The sequence below is a fragment of the Solea senegalensis genome, linkage group LG19 (genome assembly GCF_019176455.1).
Source record: "Solea senegalensis isolate Sse05_10M linkage group LG19, IFAPA_SoseM_1, whole genome shotgun sequence".
Taxonomy (NCBI): domain Eukaryota; kingdom Metazoa; phylum Chordata; class Actinopteri; order Pleuronectiformes; family Soleidae; genus Solea; species Solea senegalensis.
In genome coordinates, this window is record NC_058038.1 from 17387548 (window position 1) to 17413396 (window position 25849).

At 40.6% G+C, this 25849-nt stretch overlaps 3 protein-coding genes, 1 long non-coding RNA gene and 1 other non-coding gene across 5 annotated transcripts; all 5 read left to right on the top strand.

The window, feature by feature from the left end:
* The first annotated feature begins 582 nt into the window (after positions 1-582).
* On the top strand, positions 583-9996 carry ldlra (low density lipoprotein receptor a). The gene is made up of 18 exons (XM_044051621.1): positions 583-806; positions 3218-3343; positions 3449-3574; positions 3824-4204; positions 4378-4500; positions 4594-4716; positions 4830-4949; positions 5183-5308; positions 5587-5758; positions 5832-6059; positions 6152-6270; positions 6393-6532; positions 6619-6760; positions 6997-7140; positions 7256-7525; positions 7628-7708; positions 7797-7960; positions 8169-9996. Exons 1-18 carry the CDS (start codon positions 749-751, stop codon positions 8223-8225), a joined length of 2700 nt encoding a protein of 899 aa, XP_043907556.1. The 5' UTR covers positions 583-748; the 3' UTR covers positions 8226-9996.
* A 3650-nt stretch (positions 9997-13646) lies between these two features.
* Positions 13647-20673, top strand: kri1 (KRI1 homolog). Its single transcript, XM_044051588.1, has 18 exons — positions 13647-13832; positions 13942-14015; positions 14095-14197; positions 14294-14393; positions 14924-14978; positions 15070-15119; positions 15197-15299; positions 15382-15459; positions 15538-15647; positions 15741-15969; positions 16209-16379; positions 17647-17716; positions 17986-18101; positions 18329-18491; positions 18581-18711; positions 19156-19220; positions 19303-19398; positions 19500-20673. Exons 1-18 carry the CDS (start codon positions 13748-13750, stop codon positions 19981-19983), a joined length of 2283 nt encoding a protein of 760 aa, XP_043907523.1. The 5' UTR covers positions 13647-13747; the 3' UTR covers positions 19984-20673.
* On the top strand, positions 18988-19086 carry LOC122785933. The gene has a single exon (XR_006362374.1). It is a non-coding gene; the product is annotated as a Z30 small nucleolar RNA (small nucleolar RNA).
* Positions 20674-21008: 335 nt separating the features above from the next.
* On the top strand, positions 21009-24167 carry LOC122785684 (kinetochore protein Spc24-like). The gene is made up of 6 exons (XM_044051589.1): positions 21009-21133; positions 22202-22377; positions 22484-22628; positions 22720-22824; positions 23797-23873; positions 23971-24167. Exons 2-6 carry the CDS (start codon positions 22212-22214, stop codon positions 24072-24074), a joined length of 597 nt encoding a protein of 198 aa, XP_043907524.1. The 5' UTR covers positions 21009-21133; positions 22202-22211; the 3' UTR covers positions 24075-24167.
* A 159-nt stretch (positions 24168-24326) lies between these two features.
* LOC122785627 lies at positions 24327-25829 on the top strand. Its single transcript, XR_006362313.1, has 2 exons — positions 24327-24878; positions 25314-25829. It is a non-coding gene; the product is annotated as an uncharacterized LOC122785627 (long non-coding RNA).
* The last annotated feature ends 20 nt before the right edge of the window (positions 25830-25849 follow it).

Below are 25849 nucleotides of genomic sequence, written 5' to 3' on the forward strand. Positions count from 1 at the left end.
ATAAAGTTGTACTTTTAAGAGGAAAGGCACGAAAATATATGTATTTTTCTTTTAGAGATGATGAAATATTTGAAAATAATATTTAAGAAATATTTTGTTGTTGGAATTTAAAGTGGCGAGATTTGGAGGAAAACATGCAAAATTGCAAGAGAAAAGTTAACATTTTATACATTATTTTTTGAACATTATTTTTTGAAGATAATGAAGCAACTCTGATCAGTGCAAATTAAATACATAATCTCAGATGACGCTGTAGGAGCCCCCTATACTTCACTATAGTGCCCCTGAGTGAAATTACAACCAGGTCTCCCAAATTCCTGGCCACACCCCTGAGTGGTGGGAGTTTGTCTTGAGGGAACAGAAACCCACTGTATCCAAAAACACTGCACGTGCATCCCTCACTGAAAGGGTTAAACTCATAGTAAAAACCATCTTCACTGAGCTCCACCCCCTGCCAATTGTTGAAATCACACCACTGCTGCAGGCCCCGCCCTCCCCTTCTGGGGCCCCCGTGGGTCCCGCCCACCCCGTGGACCACATTGAAATGGGTCTGATGTTGTCAAACATTACAGTGAGCAGAGCATCCCTCTTTAGACCCTCAGGCAGGAGCAGCTGTAGTGAGCTCCAGCAGCAAGAACAGCAGTATTATTATTAAAATCATTATTATTATTATTATTATTATTATTATATAGTGCCAGGATTTTATTTTACAATCTGCAGAAAACTAACAGGCTTGTGTGTAAAAACCATGGGACGGCTGTGTTACACGCCCCTGCTGCTTCTCTTCCTCTCTTTCTTTGAGACAAGTAAGTTCACATTTTCAATTGTTTTCAAATTGTAAAGATGTCATTTTATTTTACATCTCTAATCTGCGTCAAACGTTAGAAAAAATAATGTTATTCTCCGGCCATGTATATGTTTAAAATGAAACTTCTACAGTGTTTCTGACTGTGTGGGTGTAAACTGCCCACTACTGTTATTCTCTCACTGGCTTCTGAATGGAGCTGTGTTATTGTGCTTTTCATTTCCTGGCGCTCCTCTACTGCAGCCAATGAGCTTTGAGCAGACTGTACCTATATATATATATATTATACTATATATATATGTGTTCTTGTATGGGTATCTTTGTGAGGACCAAAAAAAGTGAGGACATTTTGACTGGTCCTCATGTTCTGTTACTACTTAAAAATGTTTTTTTGAGGGTTAAGACTTGGTTTTAAAGTTAGTTAAGGGTTAAGCACTGTCTCTTATGGTTAAGGTTAAGGTAAGGGGCTTTGGGAATGCATTATATCTAGGGTTAGTGTCCTCACTACGAATGAAGCACAAACGTGTGTGTGTGTGTGTGGAAGATGTTCATGAAAAGCCGTTTTTAAGCTGCTGCCATTCACAATGCGGCACCTGTATTTAAATAACTGTAGAAAAACAACACGGGGGTCATATGGATGAATGAATGCTTTTGTGGTGACTTATGAACACATGATGCAACATCCACGCGGGAGGCTGAATTTCTTTTACCTGAAACGCCCTCTGCTCTGCTGTGGGAGACTGTGGGAGTGGGCCGCCATTCAAACTCATCCTCCCAATACAAACACTGACTTTGTCTCAGAACAGCATTCCTTCAGGTTTGATTGTACACTGAGATGTCAGACCTGTTCCCGGTGTGTGTGTTGGTTTTCTGGGAAATGGTGTGGTGGAGGAAACGTGTTGGAACTGGTCGTCAGTCACCGAACTTCATCTCCACTGTGACAAATGGTCTATGGTGAATAAATCCCACCAGACATCAGAGAATAGTGCATGAGGACAGTCGTGATTTTTCCGAGCACTGATTGAATCCAATCGATAATAATGTTGCCATTTAGTCCAGTTTGTGTTTCTAGGACTGAACTTTAAGCCTCTTGAGTAAATAACCAGCGTGAACTTGGATGTGAGGTTTTGTGTCCTGAAGTTCAAAGAATTGGAGTTAGAAAACAATCTCCCTCACATGTTCATAAAAAAGGAAAAGTTTAACCTTTTTTATCACTCACCAGGATATAGTATTATGACCATGGAGTCGTAAAGAAATAACTGGCTTAATGTTCAACACAGTTGCTGTTTGTAAATATGTAGCCATATAAAATACTACAACAGAGGCTGAGACCATTTCCAAGAACACAGCTGCTACTGAAGCGTCAGTCATGAGTGGGCGCAGCAGATGTTTGATTTCCCAGAAGCCATTACAGGCACACATCATATATCAATCACCAAACATAGGGAAATATTAATACTTAAGCAAAAAATGTCAATTTAAATTCAGCAGTGAAGCTCCAAGAGCTGCTCATGTTATAGTTAAACAGGAACAGGTGGTCTTACAAGGTCTTGAAGCGACGGGGGCCAGCTGCAGGAGGAATGGCCTTGAGTAGCTTTTAATTAAGTGCTGTCTGTATAATGTACATTCTAATTGGTTCTTCCAGTTCAGTCGCTTAATGGGCTTTGTTAAAGATAGGGGTCGCGAGAGTCTCAAGGTGTGTTTAATGGCAGGGGCCATAAATGCCGGGAAAATGACATTTCTCCTGTGTTCATGAACTTGTCATATCAGTGGCTCTGTATTGATAGTGATGAATGCAGCGCGGGCTGCTGCTGCTTACACAGGGCGCAGGAACTATCTGGGTTGAACTAGTAGTTTAACCATTTCTCTGCCCTGTTTAAACAAGCAGAAACATGCACGTGTGTGTTTGCACACGTGTGTGTGTATAAACCTCCCACAGCACAGAGCTCCTGTGGCAGCACGTTTATAACCACCAGTGATGAAACCTGAGGAAGGATGAAAGCGGTGAAAGCTAAATTTAAGAATGACGCTTGTCTTTTATTTGATCCTTAGAAAATGACGCCAGGATGATGCGGAACACAGAAACAACAACAGAGCAAAAACAAAGCTGCTGACAGTGAAAAATCAACAACATTCAATAAAATAAGTTTTATAAGAGATGAACTAAACAAACCAGGCGACCTTTCTTAGATTAAATTAATTTCACGCTTCATTTCAAAACCAGCCAGTATCTATAATTGTTGTGATAAATGTCAGATAATCCGAGACTGAAATTTGCTCCTGAAGAAACCAGTAAATAGTTTACTTTAAGACTCACATTCTTGGGAAAACTTCCTTCATTTGCCCAGATTGTTGATAACTTAAACAACGGCCTGTAAAGCTGAACTGTGTGTTCCTATCTGTCCGTCACAGATGCACTGACAGCATGTGGAACGGAGCAGTTCCAGTGTGGAAACTGGAAATGCCTCCCACTCACCTGGGTGTGTGACGGCACGGACGACTGTGGAGACGGCACAGATGAGCTTCCTGGTACCTGTTGTGAGTATGACATGCTGTTTAACGTCAGTATGCGCCTGCCTTTGCTTTATTTCTCGTCCCACCATCACTCTTTCAATGACCCTTCTCTGTGTATTTCACTTTCAGCCGCTAAAACGTGTAAACCGGCAGAATTCAGCTGCCAGGACCGTCTCAACCAGTGTATACCCAGCGCATGGCGCTGTGATGGAACGGCTGACTGTCAGAATGGAGCAGATGAAGACGGCACGTGTGGTGAGTCTGAATTAGAGATCAGACAACATATGATCTTATCACACATGGCAATAAAATCAACTTGGAATAAGTTGGTTGTGGTGAATTTCCATCATTTTGGTAATCATGTATGTGAAAAAGTCTTAATATTTTTTAGTATGGTGTTTAATTTTGAAATTCCATGACCTCATGGTTTATAATAAGTCTATAACATCTTCTAAAAGCTTTAGTTTCATTCCTCTGATCACCCTGTCATATCTACTGTCCCAGTGCCCAAGCAGTGCACAAGGGACGAGTTCCGCTGCAGGAATGGCCAGTGCGTGTCCGCGTCCTTTGTGTGTGATGACGAGGCCGACTGTGACGACCGCAGCGACGAGGACTCCTGTCCGCCCATCACCTGCAGCGCCTCAGCCTTTCAGTGCAACAACAGTGTTTGTGTGCCGCGCCTGTGGGCCTGCGACGGCGACTCGGACTGCTCTGACGGCTCGGATGAGTGGCCCCAGAACTGTGGCACAAAGACCCCCGCCGTCACTGCCGCTCATCAGTGCTCCTCACTGGAGTTCCACTGCGGCAGCGGCGAGTGCATTCACGGGAACTGGAAGTGTGACGGAGGAGCTGACTGCCTCGATCGATCAGATGAAGAGAACTGTGGTAAGAATGACTACAACACTCTTGTTTGATGACTATTTGATGATGTTGCCTTTGCTTTTTGACACACTTGTGTCATATTTAGGGTTCATGAACTCTATTCACATGAGTCCGATCAGCTGATCCATGATTATAATGAGTCATCATCCCTTGTCCCCACTCTTGTCTCCCTTCAGCTCGTAAGACCTGTCGTCCCGATGAGTTTGAATGCGGCGATGGAACTTGCATCCACGGTAGCCGCCAGTGCAACCATCAGTACGACTGCAGGGACAGGAGTGATGAAGCCGGCTGTGTCAATGGTATAAATCCTACGTTACCCTTGTTATTTCTCCCGTCTTTTGACTTTGTTGTTGACTGATCCTCTGACTCTGACTTCATTTGTCGTGCAAAAGCAACCCACTGTGACGGCCCGACCAGGTTTAAGTGCCGCAGTGGGGAGTGCATCAGTATGGACAACGTGTGTGACAACCGTCGCGACTGCAGGGATTGGTCAGATGAGCCTCTCCGAGAATGTGGTGAGTGCAGAGCCCCCTCATTTAGACTTGTCTGACTAATTACTGCGTCCATGTATTTAATGAGAGCGTAGCACCAGACACCGAGCTATATCCTCCTCTTCTCCCCACTGTAGGCTTTAATGAGTGCCTGTTCAACAACGGCGGCTGCTCTCATACCTGCAAAGACCTGAAGATCGGCTACGAGTGCCTGTGTCCTGCTGGATTCAGGCTGGTTGACCAAAAACGATGTGAAGGTAACGGCCTCCCACACACAGCTGCAAACTGAAATAGCCAAATATCGATGTGTATGATCATGCTAATGTGAACTTCAGTCACATTAACAAATTGTGTCATTGATCTGTTTACTCAGACTCAAGCCACTTTCACGAAGTGTCCTCTCAGATAAAACGACTGTTCTGTTTGGTTACACTGTCTCCGTGTGCTTTATTCCATTTTAACTGACCTTTGTCCTCCTCCATGAATGAAGATATCGATGAGTGTGCCGAAGCGGACGTCTGCAGCCAAATCTGCATCAACCATGACGGCGGTTACAAATGCGAATGCGAGGAAGGTTACCAGGTTGACCCGTCCACCAAAGCCTGCAAGGCCGTCGGTAAATATGAGCTCCCAGTGTTTGTGTTTGTTTTACCATGATGCAAGGATTAGATATCGAATAGCCTTGCGATATATTACTTTTAATTTAACTCAAATTTGAGTTTCTATCACTTTTTTGTATGAGCTTAAAACAATATTTGTGGAAACGGATGACGCTTGAGAGCCAGAACTGCTCTAGTATTAAACCCTACCCAAAGTATTATTTGGGTAGGGTTTATCCTATAGATGGAGAAAGTGTCTTTTAGAAGTAACTAATGTTTACTCTCCTTGTTGTAGGTACAGTAGCCTACCTTTTCTTCACTAACCGTCATGAGGTCAGAAAGATGACCCTGGACAAGAGTGAGTACACCAGAGTAATCCCCCGCCTCAAGAACGTTGTCGCTTTAGACGTTAACATGGCCACCAAAGACATCTACTGGTCCGACATCTCTCAGAAGAAAATCTACAGGTGAGTGTCAGAACGATTGGAGACACTGTTTCCCTTAAAATCCCGTTCAATGACAAACGCTCTTCCAAACCAGAGCTCGGTTGGACTCAGCTGAAGACTCAACTCAGCACAGCATCGTGATCGGCAGTGACATTGATGCTCCTGAAGGCCTTGCCTACGACTGGATCCATGGTAATTTGTATTGGACCGACAGCATTCGCGGCACTATCTCCGTAGTAACGGCCGATGGTCACCGTCGCAAAACCCTCTTCCACCAAGACCTGCTGAAACCTCGTGCGATTGTGGTCGACCCCCACAGCAAGTAAGTCTCATGGTCCTAAAAAAGAATACTGTAAGCGCCCACATCGTTTCTATACATCTATTTAATTTACAATATTTAACCCCAACCCGCAGCTTCATCTACTGGACGGACTGGGGAAGTCCAGCAAAGATTGAAAGGAGTGGTCTTAACGGAGGAGACCGCACTGCTCTGGTCACCGACAACATTGAGTGGCCTAATGGAATTACAATTGGTAAACTTCAGCATTCACGTCTCTCTGGTTTCAGGGGTTTTGAATCTATTCATCTGAAAGTCAGTGGTCACTCTAGTGTGACCTGTCGACCCCCCCCGCTGACCCATCCGCTTCCTCCACAGACCTGTTGAACCAGCGTCTCTACTGGGTGGACTCTAAGCTGCACTCCCTCTCCAGTATTGACGTGCAGGGCGGCGGTCGACGCACGCTCATCATTGACGAAAACAAGCTGGCTCACCCGCTGGGACTCACTGTGTTTGAGGTACCGACTGCACATGCCAACAGTCATACTCTACTCCATCCCTAATGTCAATGTTCAAGCGCTGTGGTGTTTATTTGTGGTCTTAGGAGAGAGTTTTCTGGACAGACGTCAGCAACAATGCCATCCTCAGTGCAAACATGCTGACGGGTGACGACATTACACCAGTGGCGGAGAACCTATCATCGCCAGAAGACATTGTTCTCTACCACAACCTCAAACAACCTTCTGGTAAGAGTGTTAGTTTGCTAATGTTGTTATAGTATCAGGCTTGTGGTTTCCTATGGTTTGCATGCTAAGCTAAGCTAAGCAGCACTTTGTTGGAAAGTTAATGATCTAGTGTATAGGTATAAATGATCAGAGGTAAGACAGTGATTTTGCTAAATTGTTGACATATTGCTCTAATATAGTGATGTTGAAAATGGCTCCCGAAACAGTTCAATTCAAACTAATTGTTTTTATTTCAGGGAGGAACTGGTGTGAGGTGTCCAATGGTGGCTGTGAATTCATGTGTCTGGCCGCTCCTCAAGTGGGCACACATCCTCCCAAATACACCTGCGTCTGTCCAGATAACATGATGCTAGCCGGTGATATGAGGACATGTGTACCTGGTGTGTATATTATCAGGACAAGACATTCACAAAATCACATTGTAATTATTGCGTTCTCTTAAATTGCGTAAACGAAACCAGCTCAAGAAGTCTTTCTGTGCCTGTGCTCCACCAGCTGTGCCAACATCTGCAGCTCCCGTGCCACCTCAAAATCCCACTGACGCCCCTCGTCTTCCACCAGTGCCACCCAGGACCACACCCAGGACCGTTCCCAAACCCCAGATCCATACGACTATTACAGTTCCTACTGTAAACACCAAGCCAGCACTACGCACCATCAAGCCTCTGCTCAGGATCACCACACCAAAACCAAGCACCCCTTCACCGCAGCCGGTGATACCAAAGATTTCCCAGACCACCACAGATGCTCCAACTACCTCTCCAGGTATGTGCCATCATGGTGTTTTGATTATTAACTGCACACACTGCACTGGTCTGATGTGAAGCTACTTCCACGTATCACTAACTGTGTTTCCTTTAACATCAGGTGTCCGACCTGGATTTGTTGCAGCCATACCCAACACTGCCTCCACCACCCCGATAGCCCTGTACATTGTCTTGCCTCTGGGTGAGTAGGCGTGGTAGCTGCTATATATACACATCATATACATTCTAATAAGCTGAAATTCTAACAGCCATCTATTTTCCTGATGCAGCGATCATTTGTCTCGTGGTTGTTGGTGGCCTGCTGCTGTGGAGGAATTACCGGCTGAAGAATACCAACACAATTCACTTTGACAACCCGGTCTACCAGAAAACTACTGAGGACCAAGTGCACATTTGGAGGAGCCACAGTCTCGATGGTTACTCTTACCCAAAAGTGAGTCTCAACTAACCTGCTTAGATCTCTACTACAGGTTTAACCACAGTAATCAATCTGTTGTGGACCTATGTTATACCTATAGTTTGTTTCCATATCCACATGACTGTGATGGAGATGCAGGAAGATGAATTCTGGATGTTTTGATCTTTACTACGCTACAGAATATGTTTTGTCTGACATCATTTATTATTCGCCGTGTTTCCAGAGACAAGTCGTGAACCTAAACGAAGAAGCAGACAATCCGGCCTTCACAGAGAACTGAGAAATACCATCGCGGTGGAGAGAAGAGTGTCAATGATAAGCTACCTTGGACGTCCTTTCCTGTTCTTTTACCTCACTCAGCAGCACAATGTTATGGAAGTCAAAGCCAGTATGAGACAAACTTGAACCACTATATCCTCACAGACAAACAAGTGCTCTACAATAGACAAGCCAGGGTGAAACGCTTCGTTTTTATCCAAACAAATCCCGTAGCTTCTTTTAGCCTCTCATCCTGATCCTGGTGATTTAACTGGAGAATTACAGTACATCACTGTTCTGATGCTCATGTTACAATAATGTAAAAAATAATGTAAATATCACTTCTTTTTTTTGTTTTTACCCCTGCGTCAAGCAGTTATGGTAAAAAATATTTCACCAACACCAAATTTACACTAAGCAATAGTACACATTTAGATGGGGGGAGGGGCTCTTTGCACAGCAGCCATTTTGACATGTCTAAGCAGGAAAAGCACAGGTGTTACTGATCACATCGACACTGGCTTTGTTCAGTTCATGGAAGTCAGAGCCGTGTGTCTGTGACCTAGCATGCATCCTCAAACTGAGGAAGCCACGTGCCATTCAGCCATCGTCAATGGGATTATTACACCTGTGCTTTTCCTACCAGATAAAATGGCAAAGGGCAGCTTATGCTATAGTTTCTTGGCCAAGACGGAAGCGACTTACCACAGAGACAGAAGAAATGAGGTGAGAATCTCAGTTGAAGGGCAACACAGGTGTCCGGTGGTTTAGCGCTGGTGCTTTGCAGCCGAAAGGTTCTCAAGTTCAAATTCTAGTTCAGTCAAGGCCTTTCTGTGTGGAGTTGGCATGTTCTCCCATGGTCTGACTGGATTGTTGGAACAGTCCATCAGAGACACGCAGGTTGGGGTTGAGGTAAATTGCCATTGTGCCATTTTGTTTTTTTAGTCATGTTTTAGCAGTGAAATCACTGGTGTTACTGATCACATTAATGACGGTTCAGTTCATGTGAGTCACAACAAGTGAGCCGACATGCAACCAGAGATTAAAGAAGCTCAATGGAATTGGGTCAATAATGAATCATTATTTTGATTATTTACACCTGTGATTTTCCCTATTCTGATCCATTGGAAACTAAATTGGATGAACGCGCAGATGTGGGGATTAGGCAAATTTGACACTCTAAATTGACCATAGGTGTGAGTGTGAGAGTGGATGGTTGTTGTTTGTCAGCTGGGATTGGTACAAGCGCCCCCTCATGTTGAGGGTAGGAGATGGATGAATGTGAATGTGTTTGGCCTCTCGTGTAATGATTGAGCCAGTGTCACCATGACGCTAAAAGGATAATAACTTTATTGTTAATGCCCAGAAATGTGAGTAGAACATCCTCTAATCTAACTTGGCAAAAAGTGCTAAATAATAATAAAATGTCACACTATTCCACTTTGTGTATGCTTGAAATAGGAAACCAGGGCTGGTTTAAACCTGATCTTTCAGTAGAGTGAATGTGAGGACACTACATGCTGTGCCTTAAATACTGTACACAATTCACATTTCTTTTTTCACAGTGTGTCTTTTATGTCGTTCAGCAGCTGTGTGAAGTTTCACAGTTTTCTCCGAAACACTTCTGTTTTGTTATTGGCTATCCTTACACAGGAGAGGCTTTTTAAAAAAAAAAAAAAAAACAAAAACGTGCCTCCCTTGGTGCCTCTCAGGAGGTCCGGCGCATTCCTCAGAGTCAGAAAAGCTTCAGTCACGTGTGACCAGTGGGGCCTGGTCTACAGCACTGTACTGTGCCACGTGTCTATATTTACATCCTCCCTGAACACCAGGGCTGCCTTGTTCCAGCGTTCCTGACAAAAGGGAAGCGATTACTGCTTGTAAAAGCAGAGTTCTCAGCAGCTCTTCAAGCTAATTTATTTCTGTTGATAAACATGTGCCTTTACAACACCCAGCATGTTGGAGCCATTGAACTCTGTATAAAATCGATGTGTCTGCCTGTTTACATTGGATGTTTTTAAGGGATGCGGCAGCGTTACGTGCAGGTGACGTTAACAAAGATGTTATTTCCATGACCGCTGTGAGGCTTTTTGTTAGAGCAACGAAAAAAAGAGAGAAAAAAAGCTGAGCATATACATTCAAATGCATTGTTCATTGAGCAGATTAAGTGTAAATATAATGTTCATAAATGTAAATATTTGTTCTTTGCATTTTGTTGGTAATGGTGTCATTGTTTGAGTGTTTGTTGTTGTAAATTTTAAACATTTGCTGTACATAAATAAATGATTCTATTTATTATAGAATTAAGACTCGGCTCTTTTTTTTAACGCATTACTTATTTGAGGCAGTTTGTTATAAATGTGCTTGTGTTAAATTTGCTCCTTCCTTTCAACTTTAAGAGAAACAATAAGGAAATAATAGCATGATGAATACAAAGGAACTTGAACTTGAACTTGATTGATGTTTTCAATACTTCGTCCTCAATTTTTGTCTTTAGCTATTTAAGTGCAGTATTACTTATTATTTTCTCCTAACTTTTGCTTCAGCTTTAACTATATAGTTTGTGGTAAGTGTATCAAACATTCATCATTTAGATTATTCGTTTAGTTTTATTTGTTCATGTCCATTTCCTTTTGTATCAGTTAAGTTGATCTGAGTTCAGTCCAGAGCCACTTATTTTTCAAGCTTTTCTCACCCACTTCCTGTGCTGCATTTTCATTTATTTGTTTACGTCTTTTAAAGTTAGTTTTTCTTCTCCTTGCCGCTGATAGAAAGCAAAACAGTACAATCCACTTTCCACCTCTGTGTTGTTTCTGGCTATAATTCAGGTCGAGGTATGAAAAATGTGTGTATCCGACTGTTTTAATGGCTTTGTTGGTATGCACACATGGCTGGAAATGTGAAGAGTTGGGGGGGTTCACTCCTCTTCCTTTCCCCCCTTTTTTTTTTCTTGGGGGCTGGCTGTGTTTAGTTCAGTGGAATGTCAGGCTTTATTCCTGGAAAGTCCAAGCGTCACGGTGAAACAAATCCAGAGTTTCTCAGAAGTCCTCCCACATGGCGAGATGATCACATGTAGGAAAAATAACATCACTGTGTACGAAGCTCGCTGCTTTATTTAAACTAAGCACATTTTCGCTACAATTTCAGTTGGTTTTAGTTAATTTTATTAACACACAATTCAGTTTCAGTTAGTTATCGTTTTTTTTATCGGTTTTTATTTAGTTTTTGTTACTTCATTAGTTTTCGTTAACTATAATAACCTTGGTACAGAATAACAATCACAATCAGTGAGAAAGGTTCTCCTTCTAACGTACAAAACATACAATTCGACAAATACTGAATATATTCATGTTTTAATGTGGACACAAAAATAAAGTTTATAAATCACAATTTAACCATCTTTTGCAATAGCTTTAAAATGATTTGACAACGCCAGCTACCAGAGAGCAGAAGGGAAACAAACAGCTTTTTGACCTTAAACATGCCATGTGTCTCGTGCAAAGCTCACGGCCAAGTAAAGAGCAGAAAAGTCATGCAAAAGAGGCAGTGACGCATCTATAGACATGTTTGCAAACCATACAGATAAGAAAAGACGCAGTTTATAGTGACTATACGTCTGTCTCAACTGCAGATAATCGTTAATACATTTGTCATCCAACTTTGTGATGTTTTTGATGGTTTTGGATGTCATTGATCTTCATCTGGAACATCATTAATCATTAATTTACAGGTCATGTGCGCCCGGCTGAATTATTCCTGGTACTTCCACACAAGAATGGAACAGCTGAGGTCATGGAGTGTTTTTCGGATCATTCCACTCGTTGTTTTGTCTATAAGACACCGGTTCTTTTCATGTATTAAGTTCAGAGGGTTTCTCATGGGCCAATTGAAAAACTATTGTACAATTAATGACTCTAGCTGAAGAATAAACAAAATCATATTTTTATAACTAAAAAGAATCATAAATAGACTTTACATCATTTGAAGAAATACATGAGCATCTTAATCAGATATTTTAGACATGATTGCCCAATGGGTGACGATACGATATTGGTGCTCACCGTATGCCACTGTTTTATTTACTTGCAGAAAGCAGCATATGTAAAACTAATAACTTAAAAAAAATAAAAATGTGATTCACACTTTTTCTATTGTGGTCTATCCAGCTGCTTTGATTTGTTTAATGGTCTCCCAGTGTTTTAAACAACCCACAAACAAAAACGCAGGGACATCACAATGTATATGGGGGAATCATGTTGTGCACTTCACTGTTGTTTCACCTCATATAAGTGCTGTCTGTCTGTGTGTGTTTTTGTGATCATATTCCACTCTGATGTCCCTAAATCAGGTCATGGTTTTGTGTTTACCTGCTGAGGAGAGGATGGTGTATATTAGTCAACTGTGGGGTCATCATCATTCTCCACTGAAACGTCTCTGATTGGACGATGCTTTGTTTCACGAGCCGCACAGGTCCGCTGCCTGTCTCCTCATGTTAAGTCAACATCCTCTTTCCATAATAAGCCATGATTCTGCAAACACACTTGCTTTATTGATCATTGGTTGCCTTTGAATGGGATATGTTATTTGCTGATAGCGACTCACTGAGGCACATTTAAGGAATGAGGCACATCAAACAACACCAAAAACAATATGTTTTTTTCAATAAAATAGATCACCAACTGATTCCAAACAGACAATTTTTATTTTATTTTACAGTCAATGTCTGCTTGGGTTCTTGCAAGTGTTGGCTAGTACATTAGAAATGATTCTCTGTCAGGGAAACCTCATGCTTTAGATCAGATGTTCTCAAACGTTTTATACCAAGTATTAGAAGATCATTTGCTCCTCTACCTCAAATACTTCACACAGGTGTGGCAAAAATGCGATATTAGCATGATGCTCCGACCTGTACGTGCACCAGGGCTCTATAGCGGCCCCGAAGGTGAAATGTGGATGGAGAAAGCCAAAACTAAGTTGCACCAAAAATTTCACAAAACTTGGTGGAAACATTATAGCCAAACAAAGACGAACAAAAAAAAGTCAACTGAGACCATGGTCTCAACTCAACAAGAAGTCAGCCATTTTGAACTTGGCATCCATCTTGGCAATTTACATGACTTATTTGTTTAATTTTCAACAAACTCTGGTCAAATACATATGTACACTATTTCTGATTTTCTTGCTTGTGTAACATTGGTGGTACACATGCCACAGTTTGAGAACTGTGGCTTTGGACAGCTGCCTTTTTCTCCTGTGTGAGCACCCTATTATTAAACTATTAAAAGTCAATTTATTTTGGCCCACAAATAAACAGCTATAACCGTTGTGTGTCTCATCTGTTGAAAACAAGAGGACGTCTGCTACTGTATAAGACTATTATTGTTCTTTCACGCCCCCTACAGGACAACATGTGTAAACTCTGATTTGTCCACCGGAAACCACGTGATTCCGCGCTTCACATGCGTGTGTCCTGCATCCGGAATGGTCACCTTTCGTCGGTGTGTAGTTTACGTTAAAGTTTAAACGCTTTCTGCTTTAATTTAAAACATGTCGGACAAGGGGGGGTTGAAAATAAACCAACAATTTGCGCAGAAATATGATAAATACCGACAGAAGGAAGAGTTACAGAGGCGTAAGTAATCCACTGCTAACTACCATGCTAGCACGACAACGTGGGAAGTGAAGGCTGCGTGGTTTTAAATGTCATGTTTTTGTGTTATTGTCATTCTTTGCTTGTACAGTGAAGGATCGATACGGAGACCGTGGTGACAGTGACTCTGAGACGTCCGAGTCCAGCTCTGATGACAGTGAAGTGGTCCGTAGCTACGCTTCCTCTCGATTCATCTCATAATAACTGTGTCTCTGAGGATTTTGTGACATGTATTTGCCCTCAGGAGCTCGACCCTGCAGTCGAAAGAGACTTTTACAGAACCCTGTCACTGCTGAAGAGGAAAGACCCGAGGATATACCAGAAAGATGCCACGTTTTTCTCCGAAGGTGATCAACAAGTACAACCAGTGATGCTGTCACGGACTGTGGGACTTTTGTGTGTGTTTGTCTTCTAAACAAAAGGTATACAACTGTTGTTTTCAGGCGCATCCACCAGCGACGAGAAGCCTTCAACTTCAAAGAAAGCAGTGAAGCCCATGTATCTCAAGGACTATGAACGTAAAGTGATACTGGAGAGGGAAGGGTGAGTGATCTGTCTTTATCATAGTTATAGAATAACTATTTTCATAACTAAGGAAAGATGAAACCGCTTTTTAATTGCAGAACATTATGGGGGAATTAAAAATGTCTGCTGTTTTCTGCTATGTTATACACATAACTGCTTCTTGATAAACTGAATGGTGAAAATGAACAGTGCAGTGTCTGTTATAAGCTTTTTTATATATGAATGTATTAATAACCATGTGATTGGATAGTTCTGATTCATTTTGAATTATATGTACATTTTCACAACTATCTAAGAAGCTTGCAAGCTTATAGCCTTTTATTAAGTACGTATTGGCAGGAATTATTTTGAAATATATATAACTTGTATTTTACCTGTATTTACCTGGAAGTACAATGTATTTTAAGTGCCCCGAAAAAGACTATATGTCATAACATTGCAGCTGAGTGTATTTGGGCATCATACAACAGTGCTCTTTGAGGGGCAGTGGTTTTCAAGAGTAAATTTGAGTGTGACTCTAAGACAGAGATGCAACTTTTGTCTTATAGAAAATATGAAGATGATGACGAGAGCGACAGTGAAGAGGCTGTTCAGCGAAGAGAGGTACACTGTCATTTTGCATTCATGGAAATCTGAAGCTTCTCAGCTATATTGAATGTTTTAACAATCATCTTTTTTTTTTTTCCTACAACAGAGAGCGGCCTCACCAAGCTACATTCAAGAGCAGAAGGAGCTGAAACAAAGGTAAGTCTGAAAATTATGTGATGGGCTCGGGCAGTTTTATTTTCAGTCTACTGACGGAAAACAAAATCTGCTACCAGCTTCCAGAAGTTTGTTCAGGACAGCGATGAGGAGGATGAAGGCAATGAGGAGGGCGAAGGAATCAAGCTGCTCACCAGGAGAATCAAAACACAGGAGGAGAAGGTCAGATTCTGCTCCTCATTTTGAAATACTGTCTTATAGAAGCTTTGGATGTCAGTATTTATTAGTCTTTATCTGTTTGTAGGATAATGAAGAGGCAGATTATGTAGATTGGCTGAAAGGCCAGACTGAGCTTGAGGGTCCAGAAGAGGTGAAGGACATGGTGAGTGTCTGTATACCGACTGAGTATGTGAGAGAGCATCCTGGAACATAAATTAATCACTTGTTTTTGTTGACGCAGCAATGCTTGAAAGATTACTGGAATGACCCACAGCTAGATGAGAAGGAGTGCTTCCTGAGAGATTATGTCCTCAACAAGGGCTACAAAGACGAAGATGGCGAAGATGAACGGTACTTACTTCCTGTCTTGATGTTGATTTTTCCTCCTCGAGCTGTGTAAACTGAAATGTATGTCTGAACAATGAATTGTTCTGCTGTATTCAGGATCCCAACCTACGACGAGGTGGTCCAGGATGATGTGGAGGATTCTGAGGAGGAAGGGGAGAATTTCTTGGAACGGCAGGAGAAATTTGAAAAGAGCTACAACTTCCGCTTCGAAGAGCCTGATGCTCAGCAGATCAAGACCTACCCTCGCAACATCGCCACCTCTGTTCGCTCCAAAGATGACAGCAGAAAACTCAAAAGACAGGAAGTGAAAGAAAGGAAGCAAAAGGTAACCAAACATGTCATCCCTGGATATAAACCCTTTTCCGTGTCTGCTTTTTAGCAGTACTAGTGTCAGTTCTCTTGCATTTCTAATCCAAAGGTTCACCTGCCAAGTTTGAAGCAGTAAGACCTGTTGGACAGTTATGCAATGAATGTACAGACATTCCCTGCATGGATATGTCGATGTCGTCTTAATATATCCTCACTCTTTAGCTAATGCAAAACAATGTCTCATAACCCCTCCAGGAAAAAGAGCAGAAACAGGAGCAACTGAAACAGCTGAAGAACCTGAAACGCAACGAGATCATGGAGAAGCTGAACAAGCTCAAGGAGCTGACGGGCAACGAGCAGCTCGCCTTCAGTCAGATGGACCTGGAGGGAGACTTTGATCCACAGCAACACGACCAGCTCATGCAGGTGGGTGGAAACGGGGGATGGACATCCATCTATTGTCAGTCAGTCATCATCTACCGCTTTATCCTCCACCAGAGGGTCGCGGGGGTGCTGTGCCAATCTTATCGACATCGGGCGATAGGCGGGGTACACCCTGGACAGTTCGCCAGTCCATCGCAGGGCCACACACAGCTAGAGACAAACAACCATTCACTCTCACACTCACTCCTACGGTCAATTTAGAGTGTCCAATTTACCTAATCCCCACATTGCATGTTTTTGGACTGTGGGAGGAAGCCGGAGAACCCGGAGAGATTAATGTGAAGGACGTTTTGACCTGTCTGATCCGTCAGAGGAAATCCTCCTTCTGACTCTTCACCACAACAACACAGGGTTCAAAGTTCCATAAAAATGTACATTTATGACTCAATTCATCCTCTAGTACTCTAGCACCTACACTCAATGCAAGGCTACATGTGGATAGGAAGATACAGATATTAAAACACTTGCATCTATATAAAGCTGAACAATTCTTGGGACTTTTAATATAACATCAGTAAAACTGCTCTAAACATGTGACAGTGGTTTTGTGTGTTCTGACAATTGATAAATATTACACATATATTTATATGGTATGAGATAGTGTGACATGATTCCAGGGTTTCCATGAGACTCCTAACACATTTAGCATTTTCATACAAAATGATTGATGTGGAGGTTAAACCATCGACATGCTTGGTAACAAAATATATATATAGTATTTTATTTTGTTAGTTTTCTCTCTTGACTCTCGTACAGATCAGTTGTGATCAGGTTGTGACTTTGCTGGTCAAAGTTCCCCCCAAGATTGATCTTCATGCAAAAATATGTTACAGATTTGCTTTGCCACACGAAGCACATTGTTTACTTGCCCCTCAGCTCACACAGAATGGAAGCTGTTTTATACGACTGGGCCTTTGGAATGTGTCTTGTCTGAATCTCAGCTCAGCTTTCCCGTTGGTAAACACAGATGTTTCAGCAGTACAAGCCCACTGTGGTAATTACTCATTTGGCTGATTGAACACAGGTGCCTGCTGTGATGATGCCAACCAGCTCACACAGGTGTTCTCTTTCTGTGTCCTGTTAAATTTGACTCACCTGTTCAGGTTCAGCTCCCTTTTAATTCAGAGCTCCAGAGTTGAAACACTTGGTAACACTCTACGTTTAGTGCCCTTTATTAACTATGCTGTATTTTTTCTGTTTTCAAATAGTCACAGGCAGTGACATCTCTCTCTCTAAATTATATTTACAGAAATTCTTTGGAGACGAATATTACGGAGGGGAAGAAGTAGAGAAGCCTCAGTTTGATGATGATGATGACGGTAAGAAGTCTTTCCGTCACCTTTCACCTGTTCTTGCCATTTTGCAGTCGGCACTAAATGAAGAATACAAGATGTTGCTCAAGATTTAAAGATTTATCTTGACATATCAATCGGGGCTGAGTTACACAGAAGAAAATAAAAATGTTTGTTTGCAAACGGAGCATAAAAAGTCTGTTGCTATTTATGATTTTTCTATCACTTTGAGAGCGACTGGAATTTTTCTTTCTAGAATGTTAAATTGACTGCTGGCTTATATTTGTGTGCTACAGAGCATTGGAACTGGGACACATGGACAGGAGAGAGACAAGAGGACGACCTTGATGAAGACTACAGTGGAGAAGGACATGAAACCACTCAGCCACACTGTGATGATGACAACTTTGTTGTGAGTCATTTTCATTTAGATAAAAGCACACTTTAATCTGCACAGCTGATCTCTAGGATGAAGAGATCTGCTTTTTTTTATATATATATATATATATATATATATATATATATATATATATATATATATATATATATATATATATATATATATATATATATATATATATAAATATAAATATATAATTGTGAGAACCTCGCTGACCAGATTTTATCCTGCTGAGACAGATGGATGCAGACTATGACCCCAACCAGCACATGGCCTCAAAGAAACAGAAGAAAAAGGAGAGGAAGAAGTTGAAGAAAGAGGATTTACCACAGATGGGCAAAAAGAAAAAGAAGTCTCACTTTGCACAGGTTATCACCCAGAATAAGCCTGTGTTTGATCCTCGTAAGTGTCACTAAACCCAACTCTGTGGGGTCTAACATACCTAGTACTTCTGCAGTTGTTTTTGTCCAACTGAAGTCTTTGTCTTTCAGAGGAGAAAAGCTTTGAGCAGTACCTGGATGAGTACTACAAGCTGGACTACGAGGACATAATAGATGACCTCCCGTGCAGATTTCGCTACAGACAGGTTCTCGCCAATGACTTTGGTCTGACCACTGATGAGGTGAGGGACAGCAGCACTTCTCCTGATAATAGCGATGAGGCTTGTGTTGTCTTTTTGCTTGAAAACAAAAGCCACATTAGGTTTACAATTTTATTTTTATTTCTAATTTACTCCAGTCTCCTGTACACAGCGTCATGTTTAGAAACCAGTCCTGTCCTGCCCAGCAACAACTATTAAGCTGTGATTGTTTGGTAGAGGGGATTTGTGAACAGTTAATCGTTTGCAAAGGAAATGAGAAATGGATGGAACGATGTCGACTTGCTGTTGGTTAAAATGCTGCAGTGATGAGCCTTGATGTGACTGACCTGGTATTGCTTCCCTCTGGGGAAAGCTCTGACCAGGGAATGATCTCAACTTAATCTTCTCTCTGAGCAGAACTCTGTGATTGGATAACGTGATGACCACGTTTGATTTATACTAATGATTAATGAATTATTTCCTCAGGTTTTAAATGCAAACGACAAAGAGTTGAACCAGTGGTGCTCTCTGAAGAAGACGTGCATGTTCAGGTACTGGCTCTGTCTTAATATTGTGCTTTATCTGTTAAAGTTCACGTATCGGAATGACCTCTTTTTTGTTTGCTGCTCTTAGATCTGAAAAGGAAGAGAAGTGCGATTTGAAAAACTATAAAATCAAGGCCCAGAATGAAAGGAAGAAAAAGGAAATCCTGAGCTCCGTCTATACTGAGTGAGTATAACGCAAAACAAACTAATTAGACATGCCCCTTCTAATAAATCTCCCTTGACAGTTGAAATGTGTCACAATACATAACTGAATCTCGTCTACAGGGAAGAAAAAGAGATGCCAGATGCCAAAAACAAGGTGGGGAAGAAGAGGAGAGATCGTCGGAAGGATGCAGAGAAACAAGACAAAGGAACAGATGACGACGATGAGACAGGCGTCATGAACTCTCCAGATGAGACCCTTGCTCAGGCTCTAAGAGAGGCAGGAGACGACATGGAGGAAGAGATTCTAATACCCAAGAAAAAGATGAAACAGGAGGAGGAACCACAGGTGACTGCTGACAATGCAGAGGTGAAAAATGTGGCCGAGGGGCCAAGTTGGTCCAAGAAGACACACAAGCGTTCAGGCGGACGCCTCATATCGGGAACCATGGGGGTGAAAATAGGTGGACGGGAGTTCAGTCGACATAGACTGAAGGCCTACGGTCTGAACCCCAAGAGACTGTACTTCAGACAGATGGGCAGACAGAGAAGAAAAGATCAGGAAAAGAGAGAGAAGCAGAACAAAAAGAATGAGAACTCAAGCTGAGCTCAATGTATTTCAGTGATTTCTTTTCTTTTTTTTTTAATTGTATACAAATTGAATAGATATTTAGCTTCACATTGGCCTTTACATTTCAGCTAAATGTTTACTAGGATGTCTTTAAAAGCACAGAGTTTAACACTTTCTCCTGCTGTGTTCATACTGTGTACATTTAGATTTCATCAACTGTAATAAATGTGCTGGTAAACTTTGATTTCTGATGGTTAATCGGCAACAGGATATGCTTAATGCTTGTTATACTGGTAAACCCATTGGGGTGGGGGGTCCCTGAAAAGCTTAGGTTTCTCAGAATTGTAATATAAATAAGCTTGTATTTTTATTTTATTAACCGTAGCCTTCAGTCATTAAGTCTATTTTTGTTTCGTAATCTGAAGTAGTTCAGATTACATTTTCAAACAAGACTACATTATTGTATGGGAACTTGGTTTGAGGTCACGTGGTGGAACATGTGACTGGCACTGTTGCCTCGCAGCAAGAAGGTTCCAGCTGTGCATCCAGGCTCAGGCACAGTCACTGTTTTAAAACCAGGTGGGTGAAGGCAATAGAACCAGTACATATTTACAATAAGTGAATTCTGGTGTGGATGAATACACATAATATAAATGCTATTGTCAGTGTTTTAAAGTGTAACTACTATGTGAAAATATAAAATTGTGAAGGTGTGTATGAAATTGATTTGACTTTATGATTTAATTCTGATTTCCACTCAGTCTAGAAGATGGTGACATAATAATCTGTGTGTTACTAATTGAAAGGTAATGAATTTAATAAAGCACACCACTTGTTAGTGCTGCTGGTTTAAAAAGAATTTCACCTTTATTTTGGTCACAGTTTGCTAGTCACATGAGAAATGTTTTATATTTTCTACACATGTAGTTAAGTGTATTCAGCAGTTAAACCAGCAGCCCTATTACTGGATTTAACAAATTACATGCCGACTTAGGTTTTTCAAGGTGCTATAATACATCTATTAATATATACGGATATGCACTGAGTACCCTTGTACACTGAGCGAACAGCAGGGGGCGGTGTGAAATAAGAGCCTGGAGGAAAACTTCAGTGACCAAAGAGGAAAAGGAAGTAAAGAAGAGGCGCGCGCTCTGTTTGTGTTTGAATCACGGAAACGATTTGTCTGGTATGTTTCGGCTGTTTTTTTTGTTTAAAATGTGTCAGCGTTTGTCTTTTTGCTCACTAAATCTAGAGTCGATAATGCTGTTGTAACTTGAAAAGTACGCATGTGTCGTTTTTGAAACTAAACCTGCTTATCACGTAACTAACGTTTCCACGTAGTTAAACAGAACAGCGAGGTTTGCTAACGCGTTTTCTGTCTGTTACTTTCACTGCTAAATTAAAGAAAAACTACAAATACGACATTAATGGCAGTCATTAATTATGACTGTTAACTTTTACTCTTTTACTCTTGAGAGACATGTTTACAAACCATGACACCAGACAAAAAATAAAAGCAAGTCATCATGGTTTTGTCGATGTAAAAATAGTAAAGCCTCCTAAAACAAAACAGCTGCTCTGACAGGTTCAGTTTTCTTCAAAGTTAAGTTTTACATCAAAGATTGTCTCGTTGATTTTCTAAGATTGCACACTTTCCACTGTCCAAACCTTAATCATTACTGTTTAATGCATCTCCTAAAACCACTGATCATGTCCTTGGTTTTAAACATGTTAGTATAAAGTTAAGACTAGAGCTGCAGCTAACGATTATTTTCATAACTGATTAATCTGTGGATTTTTTTCTCTCGATTAATTGAGTGATATTTTGGTCCATAAAATGTCAAAACATGTTGAAAGATATCCATCAGTGTTTGTCGAACCTGGAAATGATGATATTCTCAAATGTCTTGTTTTTTGTTCACATACCAAAAATGATTCAGTTTTAATGATTTCTTTATGTGTGACAAAGAAACCAGAAAATGTTCACATTTAAGAAGCTGAAACAATCTTGTTTCAATAATGAAAAAAGCTTCAGACTTAGTTGATTATTACAATACAATAGTACAATAGTGGACGATTAATTTAGTGATTGGTTATTGATCGATTAATCCAGTAATTGTTTCAGTTCTATTTAAAACTGCTCACACCTCATTCATTGTTGTTGTTTATGATGTGAAACCTAACAAGCCCTGCCTAGCTCTCACTCATTAAAAGGTTTTATTTTTACAGTTTAATCTTTTTCTCTTTTTTTTAGCTCCACCAAAATGGCTCAGGGTCATAAATTTCAGGACCTGGAGGAGATGGGGGAGGCGTTGTTGGAGTACATCAACAGCAGCCAAACTGAAAAACTGAGACTGATGAAAGCCGAACATCAGACCCTTTTTGACCAGCACATAGAAACCAAGAAGATCGTAACAAAGATCCTTAAAGGCAAGTTTGGGATCTGACTGCTGCATATCATTTTTATGTACATTTAGTGTACTACAAAACATACATGGTTTCTTGTTTTCTTACTTTCACTGTCCTTCGCCCACAGAAGAAGCTCAGATTGCGGAAAGTTTCGGCCAGCAGCTGCTGGACATAGAGGAGGAAAAGCAGCAAAGGAACCGGGAGCTGCAGAGTGTGGAGGAGCAGCTGAGGCAGTGCATGGCCAAGAGCCAGATCACTGATTCAGAACTACAGTATCCTTTACTTCATTGTAAAAAGTTGAATCTTTTTGTGGCTGCAAACATACACACATTCTCTTGGTTAGCATCTTTAACCCTACTACAGGTTCCTGAAAGGAGAGTTAGAGAGTTTGAAAAACACCGAACAGCATCTTGAGACTCTTCAGGGTGAGGTGGATGAAGACACCACAGAGGTTATTCCATCAGCAGTGTGAGTATCACACATTCACTAATGAAACTGTTGGCTTATTAGATGTTTCTTTTTAAATCTCTGTTCTGTTACTCACATTTGCATTATTACTTCACCCCACGGGGTGTATTTTTGGTGTCTCCGTGTGCTTCTGCACTTGCTTGCACTTGCTACTATGGCCAACAGAGGGCGCTAGAGGCTTGTTGCGTGAATGGGTTAAGTCTGCCATCTCTGCTTGCCTTGTTGCTAATGTTTGGCAATAGTGTATTCAAGTAAATGAGATGATTTCCTCTTTATAGCAGAGATGATAATTCATTAATGTGTATTTATTAATTGCCACTTTTTTTACATCAACAATGGCAAATAATTCCTTGTGTTTTTTAAAAATTTGCTCTTGTGGGTTTCACATTATTTTGAACTAAAAAATCTGTCCAGTGATGAATTAGTTGAAATTGAAGATCTTTGCAATCCTGCATCTGCCAGTGTTACATCAAGAAAATTATCACTGTGTGTTTTACTGAAACCAGAGGAAAAATAGACTTAAGATTTATTTAACTCCCACATTAACTGTACTTAGGGATGCAATGATTATTTGGTTCATCAATTATTAATCGATGACAAAATGAATTGTCAACTATTCTGATAATCTGTGTTTAAAAAAGAAAAAAAAAATTATAACAAGCTTTCTGATTTTTTTTAGCTTCTTAAACACAAATATTTTCAGGTTTCTTTGCTCCATGTAATAAAGGAATCATAAAACCCGGAATAATTTGGATGGCATGAAAAGATATTTGACAACATCATCATTTACAAGTGTGGCAAACACAGATCAACTTTTTCGGATGTTTTACGGGCAAAGTACTCCCCAAAATAATCAACACTGAACTCCTGTCATTGAGAACAAAAACACAGAAGGTCATTCTTTTCATGTTCAATGAGTAGCATTCGGGATTAGAAAGTTATTTTCAGATTTATAAAATGTTTCATGAACAGGTACGTGGCCAAGCTGTACTACCTAATAACCAAGATCAAGTGGGAATATGATACACCTCTGAACATCTTAAAAGGAGGTGAGTGATTTTAATGTTGTTGTTCTTGTTTATGCAGTATAGTGCGCTGTCTGATTACATGGCTTCACCTTGTCTGTTGATTTTCCTGCTCTTGCAGTGCACTACGGCGCAGACCTGGCAACTCCCATCAACATCGACACATCAACACGCTCTCGGAGTAACGTCAGCGACCAGCTGTGGGGCTTTGTCAGCACTGAATAGTTGACAAACAGTGTTGGAATATTGTCAGAAACGTTGTGTACATAATGTATTTGTTTGTCTGTTAACATGGTGTTTGTTGTTTTTAAATGTAATGCCCCCAGATCATCTTACTCTCTCTCTCTCTCTCTCTATATATATATCTATCTATCTATATATATATATATATATATATATACATATATATGTATATATGTATAGATATAGATATAGATATATGTATGTATATATATATATATATATATATATATATATATATATATACATATATATATATATACACATATATTTCAGTACTGGTGTAGTGTGTGGTGGCAGGTCAGTCACTAGGTGGCACTGCTGTGTACTGCTGCAAATGGTCATTTTGTAACAGTTCCATCATCTGATGATTGTCTGTGAGAAGCTCTTGAAAACGCTAGATAATTCTTAGGATTAAGACTGCATCAGCTCCAGCATCTTTTCATCACCAGTCAATGTGTTTTCAGTAATAAAGCATAAACTTTTTCGTAACATTATTGCTTCATTAAATATCTCCAATATTTTTTCTGTACAAAACATATACTACTACTGGCAAATTAGAAGTTGATGGATTTATTTATGCACTAGGGCTGCAATTAAGTCATAATCAATTAATCTGTTGATTTTTTTTTTTTTCTTGATTAGTTGTTAGGGAGGGGGCAGCCAAGCAGAGAGGAATTGGAGGGTTGCTGGTCGAATCCCCTCTACGTCAAAGGCTGGGGTACCCCTGAGCAAGATCCCCAATTCCCATATCGTAATCATAGTTCCAGTCCCAAGCCCAGATAAATGGTAAGGTTGTGTCAGGAAGGACATACGTGTATCAGGAGAAAAAAAAATCTTGAGTTGTTTGGTCCGTTAAATATCAGAAAATGTTGATTAGTGTGTTCCAATCCTTGAAATAATCACGTTCTTAAATGTCGTATTTTTTTTTTTAATAAGTTTTAATGACTTATTTGTCTAACTAATTTAGTAATTATTCATTGCAGCCCTATTCTGCTCTCCACTCTTTTTTTGTTGTTTTTTTTAAATTTCCATATCCATATAAACATTCTCTTTTGGTCAAAGTATTCCTAGTTAACTGTCAGCTAAGTATTTCAGCATGTATTTGCCTGGTAGTTCACGCACACGGAAAACAATTTGACCTGCTATTCATTATTCAAACAACTTCAGCCATTTGTGCTCGCTGTTAACTTTCTATTTCAATCTTTTGTTTGTGACTTTCAGCGTACTCAGCATCTGTGCTTGGATGGATGCCAACTGATATACAGTGACAGTCACGACATGTGGTGACAGCTGACGCAAACATATCAGTGTTGATAAATAGTCAAACTACTCACAGTTGATGTTTTTTTAATTGAGTTTAGTTTACTTTTTTCTTTCTTGTTTGTGACATTTCACATTACCCAGCGTCAATTAGTACAGGCTCGGTTCACTGTCACTGATATATTTAGAAATGAGTTTGTACCAGTGCTTTTCTGCCACATTTATTGGAGTAATTTTGTCAACATTCCTAAATATAAAGTGGTACAGTGACGTGAAGATGCTGAAAAAAAAAAAAAAAAAAAATCACCTACATGATGCCCACACACTTTCAGCAATGCAAGGCAAATGTGTTGCTTTGCAGTGAGCGCGTGGTGAGCAGGATGACGCTTTTGCGGAGGCTCATACTCACAAGCACCGTAGCTTGTTAGAATCAAGCACCCACGTGTGGTTTCCTTACAATAAACGGCATTAAGTCGTCTGGTGTTTTTCTGCAAGTT

Bases quoted from the DNA above. Each gene is read 5' to 3' on its own strand.
- kri1 (XM_044051588.1), top strand. From the start codon at position 13,748: ATGTCGGACAAGGGGGGGTTGAAAATAAACCAACAATTTGCGCAGAAA. The intron at 15,460-15,537 runs GTGAGTGTCTGT...TTGTTGACGCAG, and splicing joins CAGAAGAGGTGAAGGACATG to CAATGCTTGAAAGATTACTG. The intron at 19,221-19,302 runs GTACTGGCTCTG...TGCTGCTCTTAG, and splicing joins AAGAAGACGTGCATGTTCAG to ATCTGAAAAGGAAGAGAAGT.
- ldlra (XM_044051621.1), top strand. From the start codon at position 749: ATGGGACGGCTGTGTTACACGCCCCTGCTGCTTCTCTTCCTCTCTTTC. The intron at 7,141-7,255 runs GTGTGTATATTA...GTGCTCCACCAG, and splicing joins TATGAGGACATGTGTACCTG to CTGTGCCAACATCTGCAGCT. The intron at 7,709-7,796 runs GTGAGTAGGCGT...TTCCTGATGCAG, and splicing joins GTACATTGTCTTGCCTCTGG to CGATCATTTGTCTCGTGGTT.
- LOC122785684 (XM_044051589.1), top strand. From the start codon at position 22,212: ATGGCTCAGGGTCATAAATTTCAGGACCTGGAGGAGATGGGGGAGGCG. The intron at 22,629-22,719 runs GTATCCTTTACT...ACCCTACTACAG, and splicing joins ATCACTGATTCAGAACTACA to GTTCCTGAAAGGAGAGTTAG. The intron at 22,825-23,796 runs GTGAGTATCACA...TTTCATGAACAG, and splicing joins GAGGTTATTCCATCAGCAGT to GTACGTGGCCAAGCTGTACT.